Below are 24,654 nucleotides of genomic sequence, written 5' to 3' on the forward strand. Positions count from 1 at the left end.
TCTGACTTAGGCAAAGAAGGAAGTTGTTCTTTCACTTATGTATTTAGATTTAACCCTTGACCAGTAAAAAAACCTAGAGTTTCTCTATGTTTTCGAATAAATAAATACATTCAAACACAAAAGATGAAGAGACTGTTAAAAACTCATCCTTCCTCGGTGGTGCCATTGTCTGATTTCTGCTCACAGGATTGATACACTCAGGACAGAAACAGCTGCTGAGCTTTTTTCCTGTAGCTAGTGGAGGACCTGCCTGCACAGTAACATCAAGCTATGACCTTCACCCCCAGATAGTTTCCAGGGGCCATAAAGCCTTTTTAATCTCCCTAAAGTTGCTTGACCCCCTCAATGTGCTCAGCAAGCATTGGGCCCTGACTGATCTGTGCTCAGGCAGGTACTGTTTGAGGTCCTTGTGCTCCTGCACTTCTCGGCCTCGTTCTCTGACACCACGTGGCTGTTTGGGCACTGGTGGCCCCTAGGTGAGCTTGATGCCCACGGTGGACTGTGGCTCAAAGCAGCACTGCATGACGTGCCTGGCTTAGGGCCAGCAGCTGCTCCTGATGCCCTCACTCTTCTGGAGGTGACTGGGCAAGGATCATGCTGATGGGTTTCAGCAAGCCATCAAGCTTGCAGGTGCAGTGTCAGAGCCCTGGCACCCTGCTTGAGGAGTCAGGGTCTCACCACACTTGGGCTGGACAGGCTGCTGGTCCAGAACAGAACTGAGTTGGGAGTGAGGAGTATGGGGGATGGCCACAGCTCCCAGCTTGCTTGGTAGGCAACAAATGCAAAGCCCACTTCACCAGGGCTTTTCAAGTTAAGGTGCGACATGTGCAAAGGTGTGTGCCCAGCTGCTGGCAGCATTGCTAGCCCTGGTTGGCCCTGGAGGGAGCCCACTGAGAGGGAGGGACAGCACCGGGGCAAGATCCTTCTGCCAGAGCCTCATCCACTCATTGCTGAAAACATGCAGCTCTGTGCCAGCAGGGATGTTTTAAAATGTTTGTGTTTATGGTACAAGGAAATGTTTCTTTTTAAACAGAACAGTCTGTTAAGTCTCTTCCCCTTTTCACATTTAGCACAACACCAAGGCTATAGGCTGTGTTTATTTACCAGCTGCTCGTTCTAACCAGAGATTAACAAGAGCAAACTCACACTCTCACGAGCAGTTAGATGTGTTATCAGCTTGCTCTGAAGGTGTCAAGTGAAGACTTTGAAGGCATCGAGTAAAGCCAAGCCCTGTGCAGCTCAGAGGAGCTTCAGAGCAGTCGGTACTGCACATCAGCTCAATTACTTTTGCATTCTCACCCCGATCCTATCTGAAATATTTCTTGTTTGGGCTGAAATTTCTCTCATTTTCTACCACTATGTGAAAACAGCCTCTTTTTGAAAGCTCAGACATTTTCCTCCAAGTTAAATTTTATGTTTCTGAGCCAAAACCCGCAGAAGCCACTACTGGGTGCTTTACAGTCTTAATTATGGATTGCAGTAGATTGTTAGAAACTAAAATGTGAATGCTATAAAATATGAACTGGGGAACGTGTGGCACTGTCAATTCTCTCACAATTATCACATATATCATTCTATGTAGCACAGATAAAACCTAAACATTTATACCAAAACTAGTTTGTCCGCCTGTTCTAGAATTTTTTTTTCTCCTACACAACATTATTTTGTTGTTGCAAAGCACCTGTTTTGAATAAAACCAAAATGCTTGAAATACTCAGGTTTCAAACTTAATGGTGACACTTGTTTCTGTTTTTGGGTGCCTCTTGTTTCTGTTCACCACTGTGGCACACAAGCATAAACTGGACTAGCCTTTGGGAAGTTCTTATGAAAGAGGAGAGATGGAAAACCCTGTGCAGCCTTAGCAGTGTGACAGAATGAAAATAATACCTTGGATAATTCCAGGATCCCTTCTTTGGTGATGCCTGCCATGGAAAACAAACCGTGAGCCCAGCTAACCGCTTAGGGCTGCGGTCAGTATGGATCTTCTTACTTCCTTCCTAGAGAGAGAAAAGTGGGTATTACCTGCTAAATGCTATTCTAGAAGTTGCTATCTACGTCAATGTAACACTGAAAGTTTTGTAGCTGTGTGAAAATTACACCCCTTCAGCATCAGTGTAAAAACTCTTCTTTTACAGGAGCTTGGATAAATGGCAACTCAGTCCCAGCCAATGCCTGAATTTGTCTCCCATCTTTCCAAAACTTTCAACTCAAAAAAGCAAAGGCCAGGAATGGTTTGGTGGATACTCCAGAGCATCTGTACGCTCATGTTTACGTCCCTAGCTGTTCTTCACTTTATCCATGCCACTGAGCTCCCCTTACTTGCAATAAGGACACCAACACCTTGTGATGCCCCTTTCCCCAGGAGGGAGAACCAGGAGGCTCTATGTTAAATCCAGGTCTTCAAAGTGACCTGGATCTTCTCTTCTTAGGTAGAGAAGCAACACTGAAAGGCAGATGGTTGCACCCTAGGAAATCTTTTCTCATGTGCAGGAAGGCTGTGAAGGCATTCCCTTGCCTCTCACATGCTGCCAAGGGATAGAGGATGAGATGAAGGGTTTTGATCGATCACGATGAATGGTTGTCTTTCAGTATGTGCCACAAAGGTTATCTGGGGTTTCAGTCTGTGGACTAAATACAGGTTGTGTAAACATGAACACCTGCCTCTCAGCAGGTGAACAAGAAAGGCAGTGCAGTGCAAAGTCAGAGCTCTAGGAAAGATCCCTCTAAATCAGGGGGATGCCCTGCGGGGCAGGCGGCTCACAGGGCAGCTTCTGGAGTACCAGCAATCCATGCAAAGAGTCTGCCATGGTACCAGGGAGAAAGGCTGCTTTCAGCTGCCTCATCACCCACTGCAGGGAGGGAGCCCTACTGTATGACCCAGCATGTGGAGCTTTCTACACTTGGAGAAAAAAGGTAGAAAAGTATCTGCACATTTTAGCATAGGAGGCTCTAGTTTTATTTGAGAACTCTAGCTATTAAAATAAATCAATTTAAAAAATCTATTATTTACAAAAAACCCCAACCCATACACAAAATCATGTCGTCAACTTGAAACTCTTTTCTTCCTGTGAAAGGCAAGTTTCCATAGCATTCTTTTGCCCAGTCTCCTTGAAATTTTCAAACACACAAATATTTCCCATGACAGAGCAACTATAATAAAGCTCCTTAGTCACACTGGTGTGGTTTACATAACACACCTTTTACAATCCCACAAAAATGTACCACTGCTAAATGCCTGTCTAAAAACCTCAAGTCCACAGCATTCAAAAGAAAAATGTTGCCAACCACCCACCGCTAGTACGTCAGATATTTGAAGTACGTGCAAGCAGACATTGAGCTGATAGGTTATCACCAGCCACTGTGGCAACAGCTATGCCTGCATACTCCAGGGAGGAAATACAAAGTCATGGTGAATTTTTAACTTTGATGTTTATAAGATAGCTGTTGACCTCTAGGACTTGAGTCATATATTCATCCTTGGGACAAGAGCAATACTGACATGGCCTGGGGAGCTTGCTCTGCCCAGGATATTCCTCAAGCCCTGGAGGTGAGTCTTTAAGGCTGGCAAACACCTACCAACAGGGGGACTGAGATCCTAACCCTTGGCAATACCCTATTACCAGTTCCCCAGAGCCACCCTACCATTTAATCTAACAGCACATTTAATGATCCCAAACTCCTTTGAAAACTCACCTGATTGAGATGACTCATACTTAGATCAATGGAGTGCATTCATCTGTCAGCAAGGGATCAAACCTACACGAGCCCTTATTGCCTATTAAACATTGCAGCTGCTTCTTCCCCATCACCACTTCCCCTCCCCTTGCAGCGTATTTAAAGGGAAGGCGCAAATGCCTGACAGAATGACCCGCATGATCCTACAAGGCACTTGCTCTTTTACAGCTGCTGTCACTTCAGCAGGACTTCACTGTACTGCCTCCATCTCCTGAAGAGGCCTCTCAGGTGTTACAGAATGGGGAAAAAAATCTGTAAAAGCGCAGGACAAGGAGCAGCAGCATAAGACCACAGGCACAATAGTTCTGGGAATGGCAATATTCAAATACACAGCAAACAGCCCAATTTGCAAACAGCATTTAAATGGTAGAACAAACAGCCCTCTGCTTCTGTGGGATGGTGAACTCAAGTGGGTGCAGACCACCCTGACATGGGGTGACTGAGGGAGGCAGTGGCAAGCACATGCAATCCCAGTGCTGGGAAAGGAACCAGACTGACTGCTGCCATGGTGTTGGCCCTTGACACCAAGTGGTGAGTCACTGTTTCAAGTCACTGACTTCTGCAGTAGAACTGCTCATGCTCAGAAGTTTCTAGGAAATGGAAATCTTCAGCCTAAGAAAGTCTTTCACCAGACTGGAAGTGTGTGACACACATTCAAGCTCAGCACATAGTGCAGATGCCTCCAAAGACAAAGGTGTTTTGCCACTGACTTGGTTGTTACTAACTCTGTAAGCAGAATCATCTTTTCCTACAGCTTATCTGTATGGATGAAAACTGGCCAGCATTAAACCTAAGGAAACCTTAAAACAGCTTCTAAGCTAAACCTTAGAAACAGCTTCTCTGGAAAAATGATTACTTATTCATGGTTACTCACCTGGATTAGTTAATACATGATATATCAGTATACATCGCTGACATCCAGGACCTGAAAAGCTTTATTCAACAACCATGCTCCTCTGGGCCTCTGTTGACCGATTTCATAGTCTAAACCAAATAAGCTATGGATCTCTAAATGTATTTACTAGAAACATTAACCAAATGCAGTCAGAAAAGCAGTGAACTAGATTCCTTGAAATCTTGTTGCCTTCATTCCTGTTGTTCATCAGCACATATATTTGATGCAGGAACTTCTGTGATTCCACCTCAGATCGGTACCATGCCAATCAGTTTGCTGTATCAACACGTCAGTGACTTTCTGCTCCATGAACCTGTGCTGGTGCTTCATGGTTCATTTAAATATCATCATCAGTAAGCTCCATATGGGAAATTACTTTAAACATTTGGAATGCATTATACTCACCTTCATAAATGCACTAAAATACAGAGCCACTGACTCCTGGAACAGAGAAATTACATTAACAGCGTCACAACAGAGAGTGCAGAAATATCCCACAAATCTACTTTTCTGCAGAATCTTTTTGAACCATCTTATCATCCCTATGTAGCAATGAATTCCCACAATATATTACAAAAACTCCTCCTTGTTCTTCACAACAGATGTTTTTCATGGATAAGTTTTAATCTTTCAATCCATCAGCTTCCTCACCTTTTCTAGCCTCAAATCCATTCAAACACTGCTTTTAGTTCTCCTAACCAGAATATACTTTCATGTACAGTAATAGCAGGATTGTTTTTCTTCTTGGTGCAGTAGGGGAGTAGGAAGAGACTAACAGAAGAAGACTGAGCAGCTTTTCTTATGGAGCTCCCTTTATTCACCTTGCTTAGAAGATACAAAAAGAGCAATTTGCCTAATATAGAGTGCTAGAAAACAATCTTTCAGAACCAAACATAGGCATAATACCAATTAGCTTTATGCTTAATCTACAGAAAACATATTGAGGCAGCCAGGTGCCTTCAGCCCACTGATCACTTTTCTTTAAGAACACAAGAGTCAATATTTAATATAAAGATACTAAGATTTTGTCTGAAATTTCACCAGGGGCAGCATGAGACCATTGATATTTAAAGCTAACAAGCTGAAGAAGTTCAGGCAATGCAAATAAAGCAAACATTTAGGTTTTTTACAGAATCCTTACTTAGGCAGAACCATAAGCAATTGAAGACAACCCTTAGGGGATGAACTGCTTTCTTTTAACAAAACATTTTCTCCCAAGAGGTTAACTTATTTTGAATAGTAACAGGAAAGGGAGGGAGGGAAGGTTAATTTAAAATATTCTGGTAATTCTTCTCATTAAATGTGTCTCTCTTTTATTTTCCAGTCATGAATGCTACAGTGACAGAGTTAGGAGGAATAACCAGAAAAAACCCCAAATATCACAGAACAACTTCTTGCAATCTTGAAAGTCTGTTCCTATTTGAAAACTAATAAACACTGAATAACTCCTACAACCAACATATACTAACAGAGACCTGAAATTTAGGAGGCAAAACTCCTGAAGACAACCTGCATTGAAAGTTAGCTGCCTACACAGTAATTTTCTCACCTCAGCAGGTACTGTGCTGGTCTTCCTGCAATCCTCGCTCAAATTCCTACAACTGGTGTGAAGTAGAATCGTGAGTAGCAAAAGCTACACTTTTCAAGGGGCTGGAGAGACTGGACCTATTACCCAATGGGGTAAAGATGCTACATTTATAGTAACAAACTAAGGAGTCTCATCCCACTTTTTCCACAGCTAAATTGCTGTCACAGTTATTCGGCTCATGTGAATTCGCAAGTTTTCCAAACAGTGGATGAAGTTCAGCGTAGGTGAGCAGCCACTCTCACAGGCAGCTGCCCTGCTTTAGAAAGCAGCAGCTTAACCACTGACCTGTTATTTCAGTCTCATGGCTACAGAGTTGTCTCTGGCACTGCAACTGCTCGAGAAGTCAGAAAAGAGGAGAAGAAAAATCCAAAACAAAACTGTGGCACAGGAGACATAGGAGAAGAGGAGACCCTGAATGAAAACAGCAGTAAAGCCACAGGTCTAGGAGCAAAGGAAATTGAGCAAGTTCAGTCTACCACCTGCTATGTAAAAAGAGTTAAGGCTAAACAATTTCTGTGCATTAGATGTCTCTCCTGTAACAGCTCTGTTGATGTGATTATCTTTTTCAGAGAAGAGCAGGAGTAACAAGACAAGGCAGGTATACAAAACTTTTTATTGACAACAGAACAATAGAGAGGAACATGACCACTTCCATTCCTCAGGAATGTCTCCATTTCACAGTCAGTCTGCTAAAAGCAAAATTTCATGGTAACGAGCAACACGAAGGCATGGAGCTGTCTGTAACCTCCACAGAAATGTTCATCAGTGCAGTGCAAGGGGACCAACGGCGCGCACGTGAGCAGCAGGCCCTGTCACAACACAACCATGGCAGGAACAGCGCGTGTGGAGCCAACAGGCACAGACATGAAGCAGGCAGAAGCCTCAAGTTATCGCCATCTAAGGGTGATACCCAACCTGTTATTCCATCCATATTCTTTACTCCCTGTAAAGGGGAGTACTTTATTCCCTTGCTCTTTTTTGCTTTCCCAGTCCTCAAAGACGTCGATACTTCCAGCTGAATTGGTACCGTGTCAGAGAACGCCTGAGCTTTTATATTTTGCTACCTCATATCAGTTCATACATGCACTTGAGTTTATTTTCAGAAGCTTACATTGACATAAAGAAGGGGGAAAAAAGTGCTGTATAAGAAGAAAAGGATTTAGTTGTTAATGCTTCCTTGCTAAGAAAAATATTTGGTAGTTGAATATACTCCCTGTAATGTCATTTTCAAATAGTAGGTAGGCAGTCTACTTAACATTTTAAAGAAACTACACATCAAACTCAGCATAATTTCAAACACTCCAAAATCAAATCTGAACTGAAATTCAATCTAAACAACAAAATATCTTTAGTTTTCACAGTCCACAGAACTGCACACTGAGTGCAAGACGAAAGCTGTCTCTCTCCTGCATAAGGTTTCCTCTGCCTGCAGAACTGTACTAGGGACCCTGTGTAGTAGCTTACACATTTATTAATTTATCATGTATTTCCTTTACTTAATGGTTGTGACTGTGGATGTGTAGACTTGTAAAGTGCTTTAAAATAAAACAAAAACCCCTACAAAAGAAAAAAAATCCCTCAAAAAAAACCACATAGATGTGAGAATTTTATCTGAAGGACTTTGTACAGCATTTACAATGTCGGCATAAAGCATGTGAAACATGAGCATTCCCCGCAGACTGATGCAGTGCAAGCAGTCTCATACATTAGATACTGCAATTCCTCTGGATTCAAGATGCACAATACTTACAAAAACAACCCTAGAAGCACAGACAAATGCTGGTGGCTCTTCCTCTTCTTTTTAGAAACATAATTAAAAAATCTGCATTACTCTCTCATAATTTAAATACATAAGTAATCTCCACTTTTATTACTTCATGACAATGACTTCAAATTTACATTATTTTAAGTACCGTCAGAATAGCTCCATGTATAATACAGATATTTGCTGATATCCTGTCAGAAAATAAAAAAAAACCAAAACCTTCCACTATATAAAAAAAAATATGCTGGAAAAGACGAGAACACAGAACAGGGACTTGGTACAGACTATGATTTCAGTTTTATATCAACCACAGTTAACCCAAAATTAACAGATACACAGCGATATTCAAAAGCAGTGCAAATATCTTTGGAGGTTAGAATAAAATTATACTACAAGAACATAAGACAGAAGAAATTAAAAGGCAAGTACTTCAAGTACAGGAACCAGTCTCTGTGAGGTCCACCTTAGTGTTAGCTGGGAGTTCCTTTTCCCATCTTACTTCTTCCTCTGGAACACATTAGCCAACATTGCACCTGATGTAGTCAGTTGGCCCATTTTGTTCAAAAACTTGGTCTTTGTATCTTCACTTACCAGGCTCGCTGCAATTGACATTGAGCTAGGAAAGAAAAATATTTTGTGGCATGAGACTACAAATTAAAAAGAACTTTATGTTGTTATTTTTTAAGCAACTAAATTGTCTTTGTGTTTCATAGGTTTCAACAAAAAAGAACAGTATGTGAAGAAAAACTGAAAACCCATCACTACCAAGTCCATATATACACTGTTAAATTTATTATAATGTGCTCACAGTGCCTGTGAAAATGGTAAAATATTTTTGTGCACACTAATTTTTAGTACCTTTGAATGTCACCACATTAGCATTCGCTACCTACTAGGGAATTGCTGTAGTGACAAATACCTCTGCGAAAGACTGGCTTTGCCTTCTTACCAGAAATGTCAATCCTTGTGTTTATTTAGTGTTAAGTTCACCAGTATTAGTTCAGACACAGACCTTTCTAACCCAAGTAACCTGCCTCCAATGGTGACATTAGCAGATGTGTAGAGATGAGTAAAAGCAAGGTAAGTACAAAACAGTGACATCTCTCTTTAATTTTCAGCTCTTTATTTTCCAGCTGCTTTCACCTGAGCAGAGTTAAAAACTGTGAGGATTGTCAACCTAGTAACTCTCAATAAATCTTTATTTTATATTACTTGATCAGCTTTCCTTTGATCTCCTTATAAATTTCTTGCAAACCCCACCCTGAGCCCTACTGGGTCAGCCCCCTGCTGGGTAAGGAGCGTCTTCTTCTGGTTGTTGTGAACGTGGGTCCTGTTACCTGTGCTTGGATGTTCCTAATTGAGACATACTAGATAGGACAATGGAGAGTTCAAAGCTTTCCCACAAACTGGACTGGAAGGAGCAATCCAATCAATGCTGAAGCTACAGGATGCTAAGCTTTGAATAATATGTTAAGAAATTATCCCTATTACATTAAATTATTCCTATTATATGAAATTAATTTTTTTAAAATTAACAACATATCAGTGAGCTCAAGTTCAGATTTATATAACTGTTTAGCACAGTAGGAATCATCTGTCTCAAGACAGAGCAAATGTACATAGCAAGAATATTAACAAATATTCCATACTTCCTATATTTGTAGTCAAAATGGCAAGTGTTTTTCAACATTGGACAAGGACAATTTTAGAAAAAAATACCAAATAAATTCTCCCTTGTGAACTCAGTGTGGACTCTGCATTTCAAAATTATAGCTAAGACCACAAAATCTGTCTTACTGGCAAAGGCCAGATTCCAGGAACTGACTTTTCCGTGTGAAATGTTATAAACAGTTCTGTTAGACGCACTTGCATCAAGGAGATAAAACTGAAGTTAACTCTGAATTGTTTCAACAGAGCTTGAATGATTTTTTCAAAGGTAGAAGGGATGTAAGCCAGTACTGTCTCCCATTTCACACTACAGAAAAAAGGTGCTTAGTAATAATGATTTCTGGTTCTTTTTAAAGTACCTTGAAAATAAAAGGGAAGCTTCTCACTAAAGCTGTATTGTGGATTTGCAAATAGTTGAATTATAGACTTTTAAAGTAAAATATTTATTTCAGGCACAGTCATATAGCCAGACATCTTTGGCTTGATTAAACATCTCCGGTCAACTAATGAATCACATATTTCCAGCTGATAAAACTCAGCTGGGAAATTACTGCTACAATAAGATGGATGCCTTTTACAATTTTCTTCGTCTTTGTGATAAAGCAAGGACATATAAATTATGTAAGTAACAGTTTGCACTCACTATCAGCTAGTTAAGGACAAGAAGCTATCTCAGACTATGAGGTATCCTAGAGTTATGTGTAGTTATGAAAACTTATTTGGGAAATACTGTACATTCCAAGCATTAGCAGCATTAAGAAAATAAAACTGCTCACTTCAGAAAAGAAAGCTTAGCAACTGGTGACAAATCTGTAGTTCTAAACAAACTGTGCTTTCATTAGTCTAATGATCCTGAATAAGATTGAGAAAAACAAGGAGGTGTTCCATTGGTTGTTGAAACAGTTTGGGGGACATCAGGCATCTGATATCAAAAACTAAACAGTAACAACTACAGAGCCTAGAAGTTCATGTTTTCTAATACTGTTACTGGAAATAGAAATATAATCCACAGCATCATGCATACTTAAAAGTTTAAATATCCAAAATAAATAGCCTCCAAAGTACTTCCATTACTATGCAAACTGAGTACTTAAACATAGCAAAAATTAATATGAAATCAAATAATTTGAGTCTCACATCTTTAAAAAGTAATCAAAGAACCCAACAAAGCAATAGTGTATCTTGTTTAAAACAATCATTATTTAAAAACCAAAACAAAACCCAACCCACAAATAAAAATAATGCGTAAACATCAAATTTTTCCTGGTGTCTAGATGAATCAGATGCTACGAAGAGTTCTGCCTGTTTTATGGGGAAGCTCTAGGCCAAAACAAACATTCCTAATGGGCATATTATAGCAATCAGTTTGTAATGTAAGTTGTTACCCATGATTAAAATATGTTGTTAATTGCTAAACAAAATGTTTAACAAAAGTGGCTATCCAATATTTAAAAATGTAGAAATTAATCTTCTGAAAAAACAATTTCTTTGATCCCGTATTATTTTACCAAGCTTTTCTAACAGCAAGGGGAAAAGACAAGATAAGAACATCAGAAGATTGCTTTTGCACCCACTTTCATTTCTGTGTGTGTGCACTGCCATGCTGTTAACAAACCCCAGTAATTTATATCCCAGTTGTATTTAAATCCTTTGTCAAATATGTATTTGCCATTGAAATTAGGAACTGAAATTAGCAAGCACTTAGTAAGAAAACAGAGATATTTATGTATATGAAAAGGTCATTTTTTCAGTGGTAAAATATTTCTTCTTAATTTTGTACAGTACAGCACAAGACTACAACCATAGCCTGACACTGAATAAGAAAGGGGAAGGCTAATTAAAGAACAAAGGAACAGACTGCAAAGACTTATCCTATTCATAGCTTAGTTTTCAGCAGTTGCATTCTTAAAGAAAATACATTAGATGTTGTATGAGGTTTGCATTTATCTGTTTCTGTAATGGCTTAATAGGACTGACTGTCATTTCAAAGTATTTACTACTAGTAAAGTCTGAAGTACTTTACTTGGTGCCGGAGAGACTGACCCTTTTTCTACTTTACATTTCTTCTGTTGAGTTCTTGTACACCTTTCTTATTTTAGTCATTCTCAAACTACCAGTTGCTTCCAGGACCATAGGTGACCTCTTTCAAGAAGTAAATTTTATCAGTATTTTATAGCTAAGGAAGCATGACATGAACAGCTTCAGTAATTGTCTCAATTCTCATGACAAAGCATTGGGATTGAGAACAGATTCTCTTTTCAGATACCTACTCACACACTTCCTTGGCAACACTGCTAAGGATTTGTTAAGCTATATAATAATCCACAAGAATTTACCTGCTGGCATGCCATTCCAGGCAATAAGCAGGCAACAGAGCATATACAACTCATCATAATGACACTGAGCATTCCAAATTTCCACATCCAACATGCGTCTGTTGGCTACTTTTGTTATCAGGAAGTGCACACAAATGATACCATCTCTACAAGTGAAGCAAATGGATGCATGTGCACAGTGTGTCTGCTGCCTCCCTGGTGAGCTGGGTTTACTCTGTGTTCGTGGAGAAGGTGTTTTCCCAAAGTGCAACACAGGCAGCATTTTCCCAAAGTCAGCCTACTGCCTAACCAGCACACTGACACAGGGGTCAGTTTATACACCGGAGAAACTGTTCATGTGTGCACTAGTCCTGTGCAAACCAGCCTGAAGCAAGCCATTCCCAGGACCAGAACGATTCCCTCAGCCTGCAAGTTGCCACCCCCATGGGTGACAAAGTACTTGCTACATATGTTGCTCTAAGCACTTAGGCCAGGCACACCCTGATTTCTCAAGATTCAGGACAGAAATTTAAATACAGCTTTAAATGAACAAAAAATTAAGAACCAAGAACAACATTCCTATAAAAATAATTGTTGTCTTGTGTTTTATACTGGAGACAGAAACAACCACTGTATTAAAGTTTCCAAAATCTGTTTTCAAATACAGCATATATCAGTGCAGGATTTTAGGCCACAAACCTTAGACAGCATTATGGAATACACTCAGCAGAACACTACTCTGGAGGCACATAGAAAAAGGGAAGTGGAAGTCTTACCCTTGCGGTTCTTGGACGGTCTTGTTTTCCACTTTCTGTTCGCATTCTTTTATCATGGAGCTCAAAATAACCTAAGACACATAAGGAAGAGAGATACATGACATTTGACATTTTTCCTTTTACATTAACACTTATGAAATCTACTCTGCAAATAATTCTGACATTAGCAGAACTGTTTAAAACATTTCCCTGTTTTTTTTTCAAGTGCCTTTGAGTTCCAGTTATGTGATAATGACTTGTGGTTAGAAACAACAAAACATGTTCAAAATAAAATAATAAAAAACAACAAAAAATGTTCAATATAACTTAAGGAAGAAAATGTTTTCCAAATAGTTACAGAAGTTCAGGACTCCGTCCCTTTGCCCCAGGCTTTTAAAAACAGCACTAAAACAAACCCACATCTGTGACACACTGTATCTTCATGAACATCATGCATGAAAGAAAAAGCAAGGAAAGAAAAAAGTGTGATGGTATCCTAAGACAACATCTTAATGGAAGGAAGTGCTAAAATCAACCTGATACCATTCCACAGGTGTCTTCCAGAGTTCCTGTGACTCATGGCTTTTTCCTTTTATTTAAGCAATTACAGTGTTAAAGGTTTCTGCAGAGTATTTAAGACTGAAGACACCTCCACACTGACATTTTTACTTATCCAAAAATAAGGAAATGATTCCCAATAGCAAGCTTTAAAACAAAATCATACAGTTAATTCATGGGACAGATAAATTAATCCCTGCCCTATTCACAACAGTACTATTTTAACACATTAAGACGTAAGTGTTTTGTCTTAAGTTGCAAATGCAAGATGTAGCCAGGGGTGTGTATTCTATTGCCATCTGTTAGAGGTGGGGCAGTTATCCTCTGTTAATTGGGCAGCTTATCTCTTCCACAACCAATCCTCCCTCCACGAGATATCTTCTGTTGATGGGCCATTGAGTGCAATGGCTGACAAAATTACATCATCCCAATGTGAAATGCTCCGCCCAAGGGGAGGTGCCAAGCATTCCTACCTGGGTATAATCTGAGATTGGAACACCACAGGCAGCTTTTTCCCAGTGGATTCCCAGAGGAGCAGCCTTTTTCCCACTGGATTCCCAGAGGAGGACCAGGCCCATCTACACCACCACTGGACCTTCAGAGGAAAACTGCACCCTTCTACAAGATCATTGCTTCAACAGAACCATATCTGTCACCCCAGGAGGACTGCAGCCACCATTCCATTTGGACTGCTACCAACACCCTGACCCACAGGATGTCAGGACACATTCTGAATCTGACAGTGTTGTTTTGTATTACTGCTTTTTTTTTTTTTTTTACTTTTCATAATAAAGAACTGTTGTTTTTACTCCCATATCTTTGTCTGAGAGCCCCTTAATTTCAAAATTACAACAATTTGGAGGGAGAGAGTTTACATTTTCCACTTCAAGAGAGGCTCCTGCCTTCCTTAGCAGACACCTGTCTTTCCAAACCAAGACATGTTTTGAAACACTTAGGAAAAAAAGTTAGAATGCAAAGTATGAAACTATAAATATATACATATACACACATATATACACACAGCATAAATGGAAACTTCCTCTGCCACAGCTCAGAAGAAAGCAAAATACTTTTTTGAGACACTAAACTTAAAATCTCAAAGCCACAAGCAATTGGAATTAGTACTGTCTTACCAAACCTGAATATATACAAGAAAGGAAAAAAACTATTTTCAATCTCTAAAATACAGATCAGTCACTAACGGTTACTACCAACTGACAACTATTTTAAAATGTATTTGTAACAATTAAAATTCTGATATCTGTCAAGTCTGCAGCACAACCATTTATTACACTAATAAGATGTGGCCTGGTCTGCAGACATGTGCCACTGCTCACTCTATTTATCCATAAGTCTTACTTCAGCATTTGAAACATTTTAGGTAGCAGGTGTTACGCACCCTTGAGTGTTTCAGAGAGCAGCATTCAAACAGGACTACAACTCTTCCTGCTACATTTGCTATCCTCCATTTGCATAAAATGTTATACAAATACTTAACGTTCAAGAGTACTGAGGTACAAGACAAATACATTCAGAATTCTAGTGAAAAAACAAGCTTTTTGTTCTGTATCAAAGAAGCCCTGAAATTTTCAAGCACAGCTGCCATAATTTTTGTTACTTATCATTTCCACCTGTGCACTGGAGCTTTCCTACATTTTTGTACATCTGAATCCAGATGTTCCAAGTATCAACAGTATGAAGCCTTGATCAAAGGGGAGAATAATTCAACAAGGACCCAGGATTATTTCAATAATAGGATGGTTTTCCCATCCATTGCACAGTTCCTTCTGGGAAGGCTGTGTAATTCTTGGATGAAGTGGAGCAATTCTTGCGTCTTCTGCAAATTAATTTCTAAATTTCTACATTATGGCTTTGCACATACTGCTCAGACCTATTCCCTTAGGTTCTCCTTGTTTGGTCATAGGACCGATTATGAACTCACATCTCCTTAAAGAGAAATATTTTAGAGCACTAACTCTATATTTAGAGACACTTAAGAGACTTAACATTCTGAAGTCTTATAAACAATACTGCAGTATATGGACTAAATATTTTTACCAAGTACTGACTCACTATCGTGCAAGTCAAATCCACTTACTTTGAAAACCCATAGAAGGCAAGTGGAAAATGAGGAAGAAGGGACTTGACATTGAACTAGAGATGCTGGTAAAGTATCTGAATGTCTGCACAAGGTGAAATGTTTCCTTTAAAGTTGAGAAGGTCTGACCTAAATGCTCAACTTACACTTTTATTTATATGAAAGAAAGGAAAACAAGTATGAGGTATGAGTGGTAAATTCTGCCAGACAGGACCACACAAGCCAATTCCACAATGTTACCCTTCCAAGATGAGCATAATCTCTGTACTAATGTTAAAACCATTAGAGCTAAGGCTCTGTGATTTAGACAATGTGTGTTTGTCAAGTGATATGCCATTGAATCATGAATAACACCAGAGGCCAAAAATAATGAAAAAAGGCTTAATTCTGTTTATGCAAAAGTCTAATTATTTGAGACAGTAAATGACATTCATTTCAGAAAACATGATTTTCAGATAGAAGGCTTCCAAGACAGGCACTAGAACTCACTGTGCCCCAGAAGCCTCTATGATGATGCCTACAAACATCCTATTGAATTGAGAAGCTGATCAAGCACTAGATATCCATTTCTACAAAAAAAGGGGTAAAAATTGTAAAGCCTGTGGTGAGTTTTCTAACCCACTGGAGCAGGAGCAAATATTTTTTAATTTTATATTGCTCTCTGGCTAAAAAACAAAAGCACTTTGGCATCATCACTGAAGTCACTTAAGCACAGTAATGCAGAATGTGGTAATGGAGGATTGAGAGCTGTCTTTACTTATTGATTTATTTTAAATCCTATTCCAGTCCTCAGTTCCTTCTCTGACTTCCAAGATTCAAACTCAATCAAACCCCTTGTTCTAATTCAGGATATCTTTTGAACTGACTATGTCTTTAAACCTTAGAAGTTACATTAACTACAAAAATGAAGTAGCAGTATTCAATCAGTTATCCCACTGGTGAAAGAAAATGAAACTTTTGCCTAACTGCAGCTTTCAGATATATGTTTAAGACCTCCCAGTCCATCTTCCACCTCTCTCTGAACACAGAGTATCTATCATTGCCACACCTCCAGTGCTGCTTGTGGTATGGAACACAATTCTGTTGCTTTTGAGTGATGCTGTTTCTTCTGACTCAGCCTTCTGAACTCAGGTTCTTTCAGGTTGAAAAGTTCCTCCAGTAATAATATATAGAAAACAAAAGATTGATACTATAGGCTTTTAGATGGCAAATGTAACTGGAAGAAGGAACTTTGTTACTGAATATAAGAACTTTGGACTCCTAGAGAATACAGCCATCTCAATTCAGTCACTTTTGCAAATACAAGGAAAAGAAAATAATTTTCTCACATACAAAGTAATTTATGAAAGTGCAGTAATTCATGAAAGTGCAGTATTAACCTTCAAAGACTAGAACAGTACTCTTCTGTACATTCTAATTAAATCTTTTCCTCCATCCCCTGAAATGTTCATCCTCTTAAGATTTTCCCCAACATGCAATGAAACAACCATCTCTTTTATTTCTCTTTTCTAACATCTCTTTGTTTCAATCTCTGTTAGTATTCATCTATTAACACCTCTTTGTTTCAGTCTCTGTTAGTATTCATCCTCTTCAAGTACTTACCAAAAAGGTGCATATGGCCAAGATTTTCAAGTTATTTAAGCTGGCTTCTTCTGCTAACTTTTTTGGGGTTTTTGCTGCTTTCTGTAAGCTCCTCCTACCAGAGAAGATCTTGTTCACTCCCATCTTGTCCTGTCTACTTCTCTTAATCTGCTCTTTACAATTCACAGAATCACAGAGTGGTTGAGTTTAAAAGGGACCCCTGGAGGATCATCTGGTCCAACCCCCTGCTCAAGCAGGGCCACTTGAAGCCAAATGCCGAGGAAGAACATGTCCACATGGCTTTTGAGAATCCAAGCATTTAGACTCCACAACCTCTTTGGACAATGTGGGCCACTGCTCAGTCCTACTCACAAAAATAACCCCAAAAACTCAGCTCTGCCCATGGTTCTCTGGTCTTCTCACTGAGCACCACTGAGAAGAGCCTGGCTCTGTCCTCTTTGGACCTTCTCTTCAGGTACTGATAAAATTTACCCAAGCCTTCTGTTCTTGAGGCTGAACAGTCCCAGATCCCTCATTTTCTCCTCCAGCACTTCAGTGGACTCTCTCCACTAAGTCCATGATTTTGTACTGGGGAGCCCAGAACTGGACACAGTAATCCAGATAGGAAGTGTACCCCAAGTATTTTAGGACTTCACTTCCCTAATCCTTAATAGTTTCTTTCTGGCACTCCACAATTTTTATCTACATTTCCTTGGATATATTGTAGCCAATGATTTTAGTGCATCCTTGGTTCGATTAACATAAACAAAACCAAAAACATAAACAAAAGCAGTTCCTTTTTCTTCAGTCTAGGAAGATCTGTGTTTCGACATGCATTTCTGGTGGTTGAGTATTTGTCTCCAGAGATCCTCAGCTTAGAATTATATTTTACAAGATTTTACTGGTTTTGAAATTATGTGACCTATTCTTTATGAAAGAAACCTCCTCAATGTCATGTTTTGAACTACTTATGAGCAGTTCTCCTTAACTTCTGGTTTTAAATGCCATCGCATTTTAACTTCTGCCACCTACATCTCATACTCAGTAAACATAGTTTACTGCTCACCTCATGTTCTGGAGAGAGATGTTCCATGTCAGTTCGTAAACACTTCAGTCCTGGTAAAAAGTGATTGACCATTAAATCCTCTGAAATAACTAAAACCCAGGTTGTTAAGGTATTGTAAGGATTGCCTTTTGAAATTATACTTTTTTTTCTGTCTTCTGATAATGTTGTTTTATGGAACACTAGGGAAGCAGCACAACTAAGAAAATGGAACAGCATTTGACACTTAATGACTAATAAAAATGAGAAAAGATCTTAAACATATTTAACATCATATATTTCATACATCCATATAATTATTTTTAGCTTTTTTTCCTTGATTTATTGTTTAAGATCAAGAGTTTTGTTTTTTTAGCTTTGTTTTTTGAAGCATCTGTCAGTTCCACCGTACGGGGAACTGGTTGAGTTGGAGTTCATTTTCTGCACAGCAGCCCTCAGTGCTGTGCTTTGCACTGGTACCTAGAAAGGTGTTGGTAACACACCAGTTCTTAGGCTACTGCTGAGCAGCGCTGGCACAGCATCAGCGCTCTCTCTAAACATTCCCCCCATCAGGAGGCTGGGGGAGGGCACACAGCCTGGACAGCTGACCCAAACTGACCAGAGGGATGTTCTACACTGTGCCTATTCAGATATAAAAACTAAGAGAAAGTGGTGGTGGCAGGGCAGGACACCATTTGTTATTATGATGTTTGTGTTCTGGAGCGACTGCTACATGTGCTGAAGCCCTGCTTCCTGGAAAATAGCTGGGAAGTAGAGAATAAATCTTTGGTTTTGCTTTGCTTCCATGCATAGTTTATGTTTTATTAAACCGCCTTTATTTTGACACGAGTTTCTCCTCCATCTGATTTTCTCCCCCACCCTTACCCATCCTGCTGAGGAGGGGAAGGAGAGTAGTTTGGTGGGCACCTGGTGTCCAGCTACTCCATGATATTCACCATCTCAGAAAACCTCCCCCTTATATTGAATAGATCATGTTTTATATCACAGATTCAAAGACAAACCTAGTTATTTCTCTAATATTAAACTTCTCTCACCACCAGAGAAATAATAGCTAGACTTCCCCTGAAAAAAGGATACAACAACAGGAAAGAGCACTGTAGGACTCAAACAGGTGGGTAGCGATATCCAATCTCTTCGAATCAACAGACTGCTGGTTGTTGACCAAGGCTAACTTGTGCAAGTGCGGAATAACAACTGGAAAAGTAAATACAGGAATAAGTATTTGAAATTGCTTTTCACAGACTTGTTTAGCATTAAACAGGTGCTATGTGGCAACTGCAGGCATTTGAAACTTCACACATCAGCATGGAATAAGAATTGCACACAATCGTTTTTAATGGGATTGCCCTTGCACATTTAATAAATTGACTCAAACTTGAAATAAAAATTTGTGGTAGCACCACCTAAAATAAAAAGGTACCCTGGAGTACCTTTGAAATAACAACAGTTTACAGAAAAGAAAGAAAAACCCCATCAATGTAACCAGCATACCTATTAGTTTTGGACAGAGAGAAGACTGCATCTTCCCATGGATGCAACTTACATTCGTCTCTAAATCTGGGCTCAGCGTTAGGTCCAACTCTTCCAAATGTTTTTATGATTTCTGTATGTAAAGAATGTTGGTCTTGATACTGAGGGTCCTCCAGGAAAGATGCCAGCTGCATTTTTACTCTCTCCAGAAGCTTAAAAATTCCCAGAGAAATAGAAAGAATACAAAATGAATTTATGTTATGTTATGATCAGTTCAGAGTATATTTACAGTCTTCTGTATTTCAGATGACAGATCTTGGACTTTCTTTTAATTTATAGATTTTTTCCTAAGAGGATGTTTCAAACTCTTCAATGCACCTCTATGTTTTAAAGACTGTTACCAGGGTTTGAATCTGATCTGTCTTTTAACAACAGACAGGTGCTCCCATATAGCTAATATTTCCTCCTGAGGTTTCCTTGATTATCTCCTTGAGATAATCGCTCTTTTTACCTACTATTACAGTTTCCCACTTACTAAATAACTAATAACTACAGAGTTTTCCTGTTTAATTAGAAATCAATTAATAGCATTTTTTGGTAATGTATCTCAATTAATAGGTTGAAATGTTTTGTGCAGAGGACAGAGATGCAAAAGTAACCATCATAAAATTAATGGAATTAAAAAGATTTCTTCAACTAAAGGCTAGAATACCAAAAATGAGATTGGTATTTAATTTGGATTCAAACTTGAAAAAAGTAACATTTTATGATGTATTTTGGAAGGTGCTATCACCTCTGTACTGTAAGGGTTATTATAATTAGTGCAATGAATGCAGTAATTTCTTTGTGGTAACAAAACAATATTCTTCCCAACTGATTATAGGTATGCATTCCAAGCTGCAAAATTCTAACTTTTCCATCGTCCAAGTACGTGTGAGTCATCACTGACTTGACTCACATTACTCACATTTCCTCAAACACATTCTTTTAGAATATGTTGAAATTACGGGAAGAATGCAAGCTCTGCAAAAAGCTGCAAAAACTTACAGACTGCACAGTTATATGAAACAAAATCCAGTTTTCTACTGTTTACAGCAGAATCCCAACTGTCTTCAGAATTCTTATCTATTACCATGGTATCATCATAAAAAAAATGAGGAGGAATTGCATCCCTGCATTATCTTCAAGGAATACTTTGCTAATATCATTATATCTTTCAGTGCCATCTTGGACACCAAGGGCTAAACCAGCAGATATGACTGGAACAACAAGAGTCTTGTGTTCTTCTGAAGTATTTGGGAGTCAAGCAAGATACCCTAAAGCACCTAAAAAAGTATAATATACGATAGTACAATATGTGGATGTTTTTGGTCACCATTTTAAAATAGAACTATTTTGTTTGGAAATAATGGAGTTAGATTTCACAACTGTACTGGAGAAGGTTTTAGAAAACATTTTGAGCATGGGATTTCCCATCTTCTAGTACAGGCCTCCCCTCTACTTATTTGTCTCTGTTTGTTTATGTTTGGTTGAGATTTAGAAGGAAATGTTTTTATTAGTTACAAGGGTTGGTTTGTTTAGACAGAAAAATAGCCCATTGCAAAACCAGAAAGAACTTTGGAAGAGAATATGACAAAGAAAGAAAGAAAGAATTTATGGCTTGCCTTTTCTTTTCTTTTGGATTTATTAAAAAATCATCCTCTTCTTTATGCTACAAAAACACAGGTGACAACACGTGTCTTACCTCTCTCTGAGTAACAGTTTCCATGATGGTCCCAAAAGCAGGGATTGTAGCAATCCTTACTGAACTACAATAGAAGAATAGGGTCTTTAAGATGTATTCAACACCAAGAACAAAATTACTTATATAAAAATTAAAAAATTAGTACTTTTAATTTACATTAGTTTCTAGCAATGACAAAGATAAAAAAAAAAAAAGCAAAAAAAAAGCAGACCAGGAAAAAGACAGGATTATCTCAAGGTCTCAGTCTGAAACTCACAATTCAGGATCACTGGACAAGGTAACAAGGGCCGGAGCAACCCGCTTGTCAACTAATGCTTCACTCATGCCTCGAAGAGTCAGCTGTAAACCAGTCAACATGCAATAAAAAACGCTTTGGTAAACGTGAAGAACTGGGTTAGCTGTGACTGAGGATGGGCAGGCAGACTCTTGGGGTTGTTCTTGGTTTAGTCACCCACACAAGACATTAAAGCCACTAAGACTCTATTCATGCTGGAGCATCTGTTAGTAACGAGTTGTTAGTGAGATTAGCAAAGCATCCCTTCTTAGCTTGAAAGAAATACCACATCAAAATGTCCACGAAATGAAGTACCACGGTTGTCTATCAGAAATAAGATGCAGCCAAAACTACTCTGCATTTCATTAATGCAAATGATACTTAATTTTGCAGTAGCAAAGCTGATAGCATTACAGAAAAGTAGTATTCAGCTTTCTGACAGAAATGATGTAAGCAAATTTGAAAACTGAGAACATGATTAAAGATAAACAAAAATTCTATTACATGGATTTAAGTTTTCTATTTAAAGTTTATTCAGCATTTTATGCAGTTTAATTCCAAGTGTTGCAGTAAACCTTTTTATTTAGAAAGAAGGGATTTAAAGGTTACTTTCCTTCAAAAGTAATTCAATTTTTGTTCAGCTAGATTAAGAGACATAACTGATAGTTATTTCTTTCTAAGTATTAAGAGGGATGCTAGGTATATAAGACAGGGAACTTACATTTCAGGGTCACTGGAGAGAGTAATGAGAGCAGGAACAACTCTCTGAGCTACCAGAGTTTCATGTACCCCCTTCACCAACAGCTGAATGGTCGGAGCAGGGGGGTATCACAGGTGATGCACGGAAAGAGCGAGCACAGTATCATGGGAAGAAGAACGGCACAACCAAGAGAGAGAAAGAAAAAACACAAAAAGCAAACCAAAATTAGAAGCTAAGCAAATACTGCTACACTAGAGCTTCATAAATGCAAAGGCATGAAGAAAGCTAAAGTTGTCTGGCAATCAGCACAAACATGACTAATTCAACAATATAATGTTTTCTTTATTTTCAGGTATTTTAAATTCAAACCTTTAGCAAGTAATTGCATGTTTTATTTCAGATACGATTATAACTATTAATAAAGTTATGTTACATAATTAAGTACTAAAGCAATGTCAATTTGAATTTGACGATTTCATGTAAATGCTGTTCCTAACTCAACACAACATATTTATCATAGTAGGTGGCTGTCACATGCAACACAGAAGTCTTGACTAGGCCAAATGCATGTAGGTTTTCCCATAGTGAGTGATACATCTCACACCTTTTACAATGAGACAAACAGCACCTTCCCAGATGCCAAAATGTTTTCCTGAAAGTCATTCAGGACTCCTTGATATTTAACAACCATTCAAGCAGTATACATCCTGGTCTGTGCAGGGACAAAATGGAGAATCCTTGAACTATCCATGAAATGTATTTCCTCAAGTCTTTTTGCAAACTGAGGAAGAGATGTATTTGTTGCACTGCATCCCAGACGTTAAAAGCTTGAAATCACAGTAAAACTCATTACCCATGAACACAACAAAGTTGTTTGAATCCAGATGTTCCCAGGTGATTTTTTTACATTACCTATGTAGCTATACACAGCTACATATGTTGCTGCATATGTTGCAAATGCCCTTTACATGCTTTCTTCATATGAAAACCTACTAATTTTCAAACCAAGTTGCAAACTTTTTAAATATTCAACAAAATGGTAGGTTTTGTCTTCATTAATAAAAAGAGGAAAGATTAGATATTTCCATTTTATGTCTCATGTAAGGAAGTCTGCATGTATTTGCTGGTTTTAGGAGATGAATACAAAGATCTTATCAGTAAGTTTATATGAGAAATATGAAATGTCTTTTTAGTATTTAGCAATATTCTGATTACTCATAATGCATAATGAACACAAATTAAATCCTAATCTATTCCCCTGGGAAAAGCAGTAGCTGTCAGTGTATCAGTACCAAAACCAGACAGTATTTACATCCTCTACATAGAGAAGATTTTACATTTTGCTATTTGTTAGAGCAACTAAAGCAACCTGCTTTACTAACTCTGAATTTAAACTAAAGTAAGCTGTAAAATATTGGAAGGAATCTGACTTTTCAGAAGTTTCTATATAAAGGAGTTGCTCCTATTAAGAAACATTTATGTGTGCATATATGTGTGTACATGCATGAGCGCACACAGACACGGAACAGAGTGTGGCCTCACAGACAATTACTGGAGAAGGAAGAATGGGAAGAAGCTGTGTAAGAACATAAGACACTACTGCTGCAAAGCACCTGGAGTAGCAAAGTTGCAACATCTTATACTTGTTATTCAGAAAGTATTAGGATGTCAGTTCAACTACAACATTTTAACATTAATACATTTCACAACTATTTACATTGGCAACAACTCCAAGTGCCAATCTGTTGAGTTCATGGGCTACTCTTCAAACAGCTGTTCAGGACATAGCTCAGTTTGCTTATGATGGTTTTGCTCTCATATAAAGCTTTACTAATTTTCACATTTATTAAAATAGAGACTGCTTATAATTTCCAATCTTGGACAAACAAGAGACTTGAGTTTTCTTTATGAACCTTAATTTAGAGAAAAGCCCAGCAGTTATACAGTGCTTTGAAAAAAAAACACTTGGGATTTGTATAATTAGCAAATAATTTGGAACAATCTCAGCTTCATTCCTGTCTGGTCTGCCACATTTTTAAGTATGGTAAACAGATGCATTTAAAGCATGGTGAACAGATGCATTCCATCACACAGAAAATAAAACATGCTTTATAATACAAGTGTCATTCTGAAGATGTGTCCCTAGCCCTGAACCCAAACAGACCAGCAAAGCTTATGTATAAGTCAACTTATACTTACTCACGTTCAAATCAGAGCAATCAAATTTGTTTGCATCAATATTCAAATGGGAAGCTGCTGACTACAAACATAACACAGAAGCAACAGGAACAGCTGGGTGGGCAAAGCTGTGTAGCAGCGTGTAAGTTAGAGTGAGACAGACAATGTAAATTGTTATCTTTTTTTGATTCCTCTAGATAATTACTTATACATACTACAGCTTTAAAATGGTAGCATAAAGCTTCCAGCCCCAAAGGAGCAAGGGAG

At 38.5% G+C, this 24,654-nt stretch overlaps 1 protein-coding gene across 6 annotated transcripts in view; it reads right to left on the minus strand.

The window, feature by feature from the left end:
* Positions 1–6,812: 6,812 nt before the first annotated feature.
* The window catches only part of RELCH (RAB11 binding and LisH domain, coiled-coil and HEAT repeat containing), a 77,318-nt gene continuing 59,476 nt past the window's right edge, over positions 6,813–24,654 (minus strand). The window contains exons 23-29 of one of the 6 annotated variants that reach the window (XM_053941525.1): positions 21,492–21,574; positions 21,236–21,299; positions 19,565–19,703; positions 19,099–19,215; positions 18,025–18,113; positions 12,743–12,813; positions 6,813–8,599 (exon numbers count right to left, since the gene is read on the minus strand). In XM_053941525.1, coding sequence (XP_053797500.1) covers positions 8,479–8,599; positions 12,743–12,813; positions 18,025–18,113; positions 19,099–19,215; positions 19,565–19,703; positions 21,236–21,299; positions 21,492–21,574 — 684 coding nt within the window. In that variant the 3' untranslated portion in view covers positions 6,813–8,478. Of the gene's footprint in view, positions 8,600–12,742; positions 12,814–18,024; positions 18,114–19,098; positions 19,216–19,564; positions 19,704–21,235; positions 21,300–21,491; positions 21,575–22,230; positions 22,314–24,654 lie in introns of those variants that run through there. The other 5 variants (XM_053941516.1, XM_053941535.1, XM_053941552.1 and 2 more) reach the window with 5 other exon arrangements.

This window comes from Vidua chalybeata, chromosome 1 (assembly GCF_026979565.1).
Source record: "Vidua chalybeata isolate OUT-0048 chromosome 1, bVidCha1 merged haplotype, whole genome shotgun sequence".
Lineage (NCBI taxonomy): Eukaryota > Metazoa > Chordata > Aves > Passeriformes > Viduidae > Vidua > Vidua chalybeata.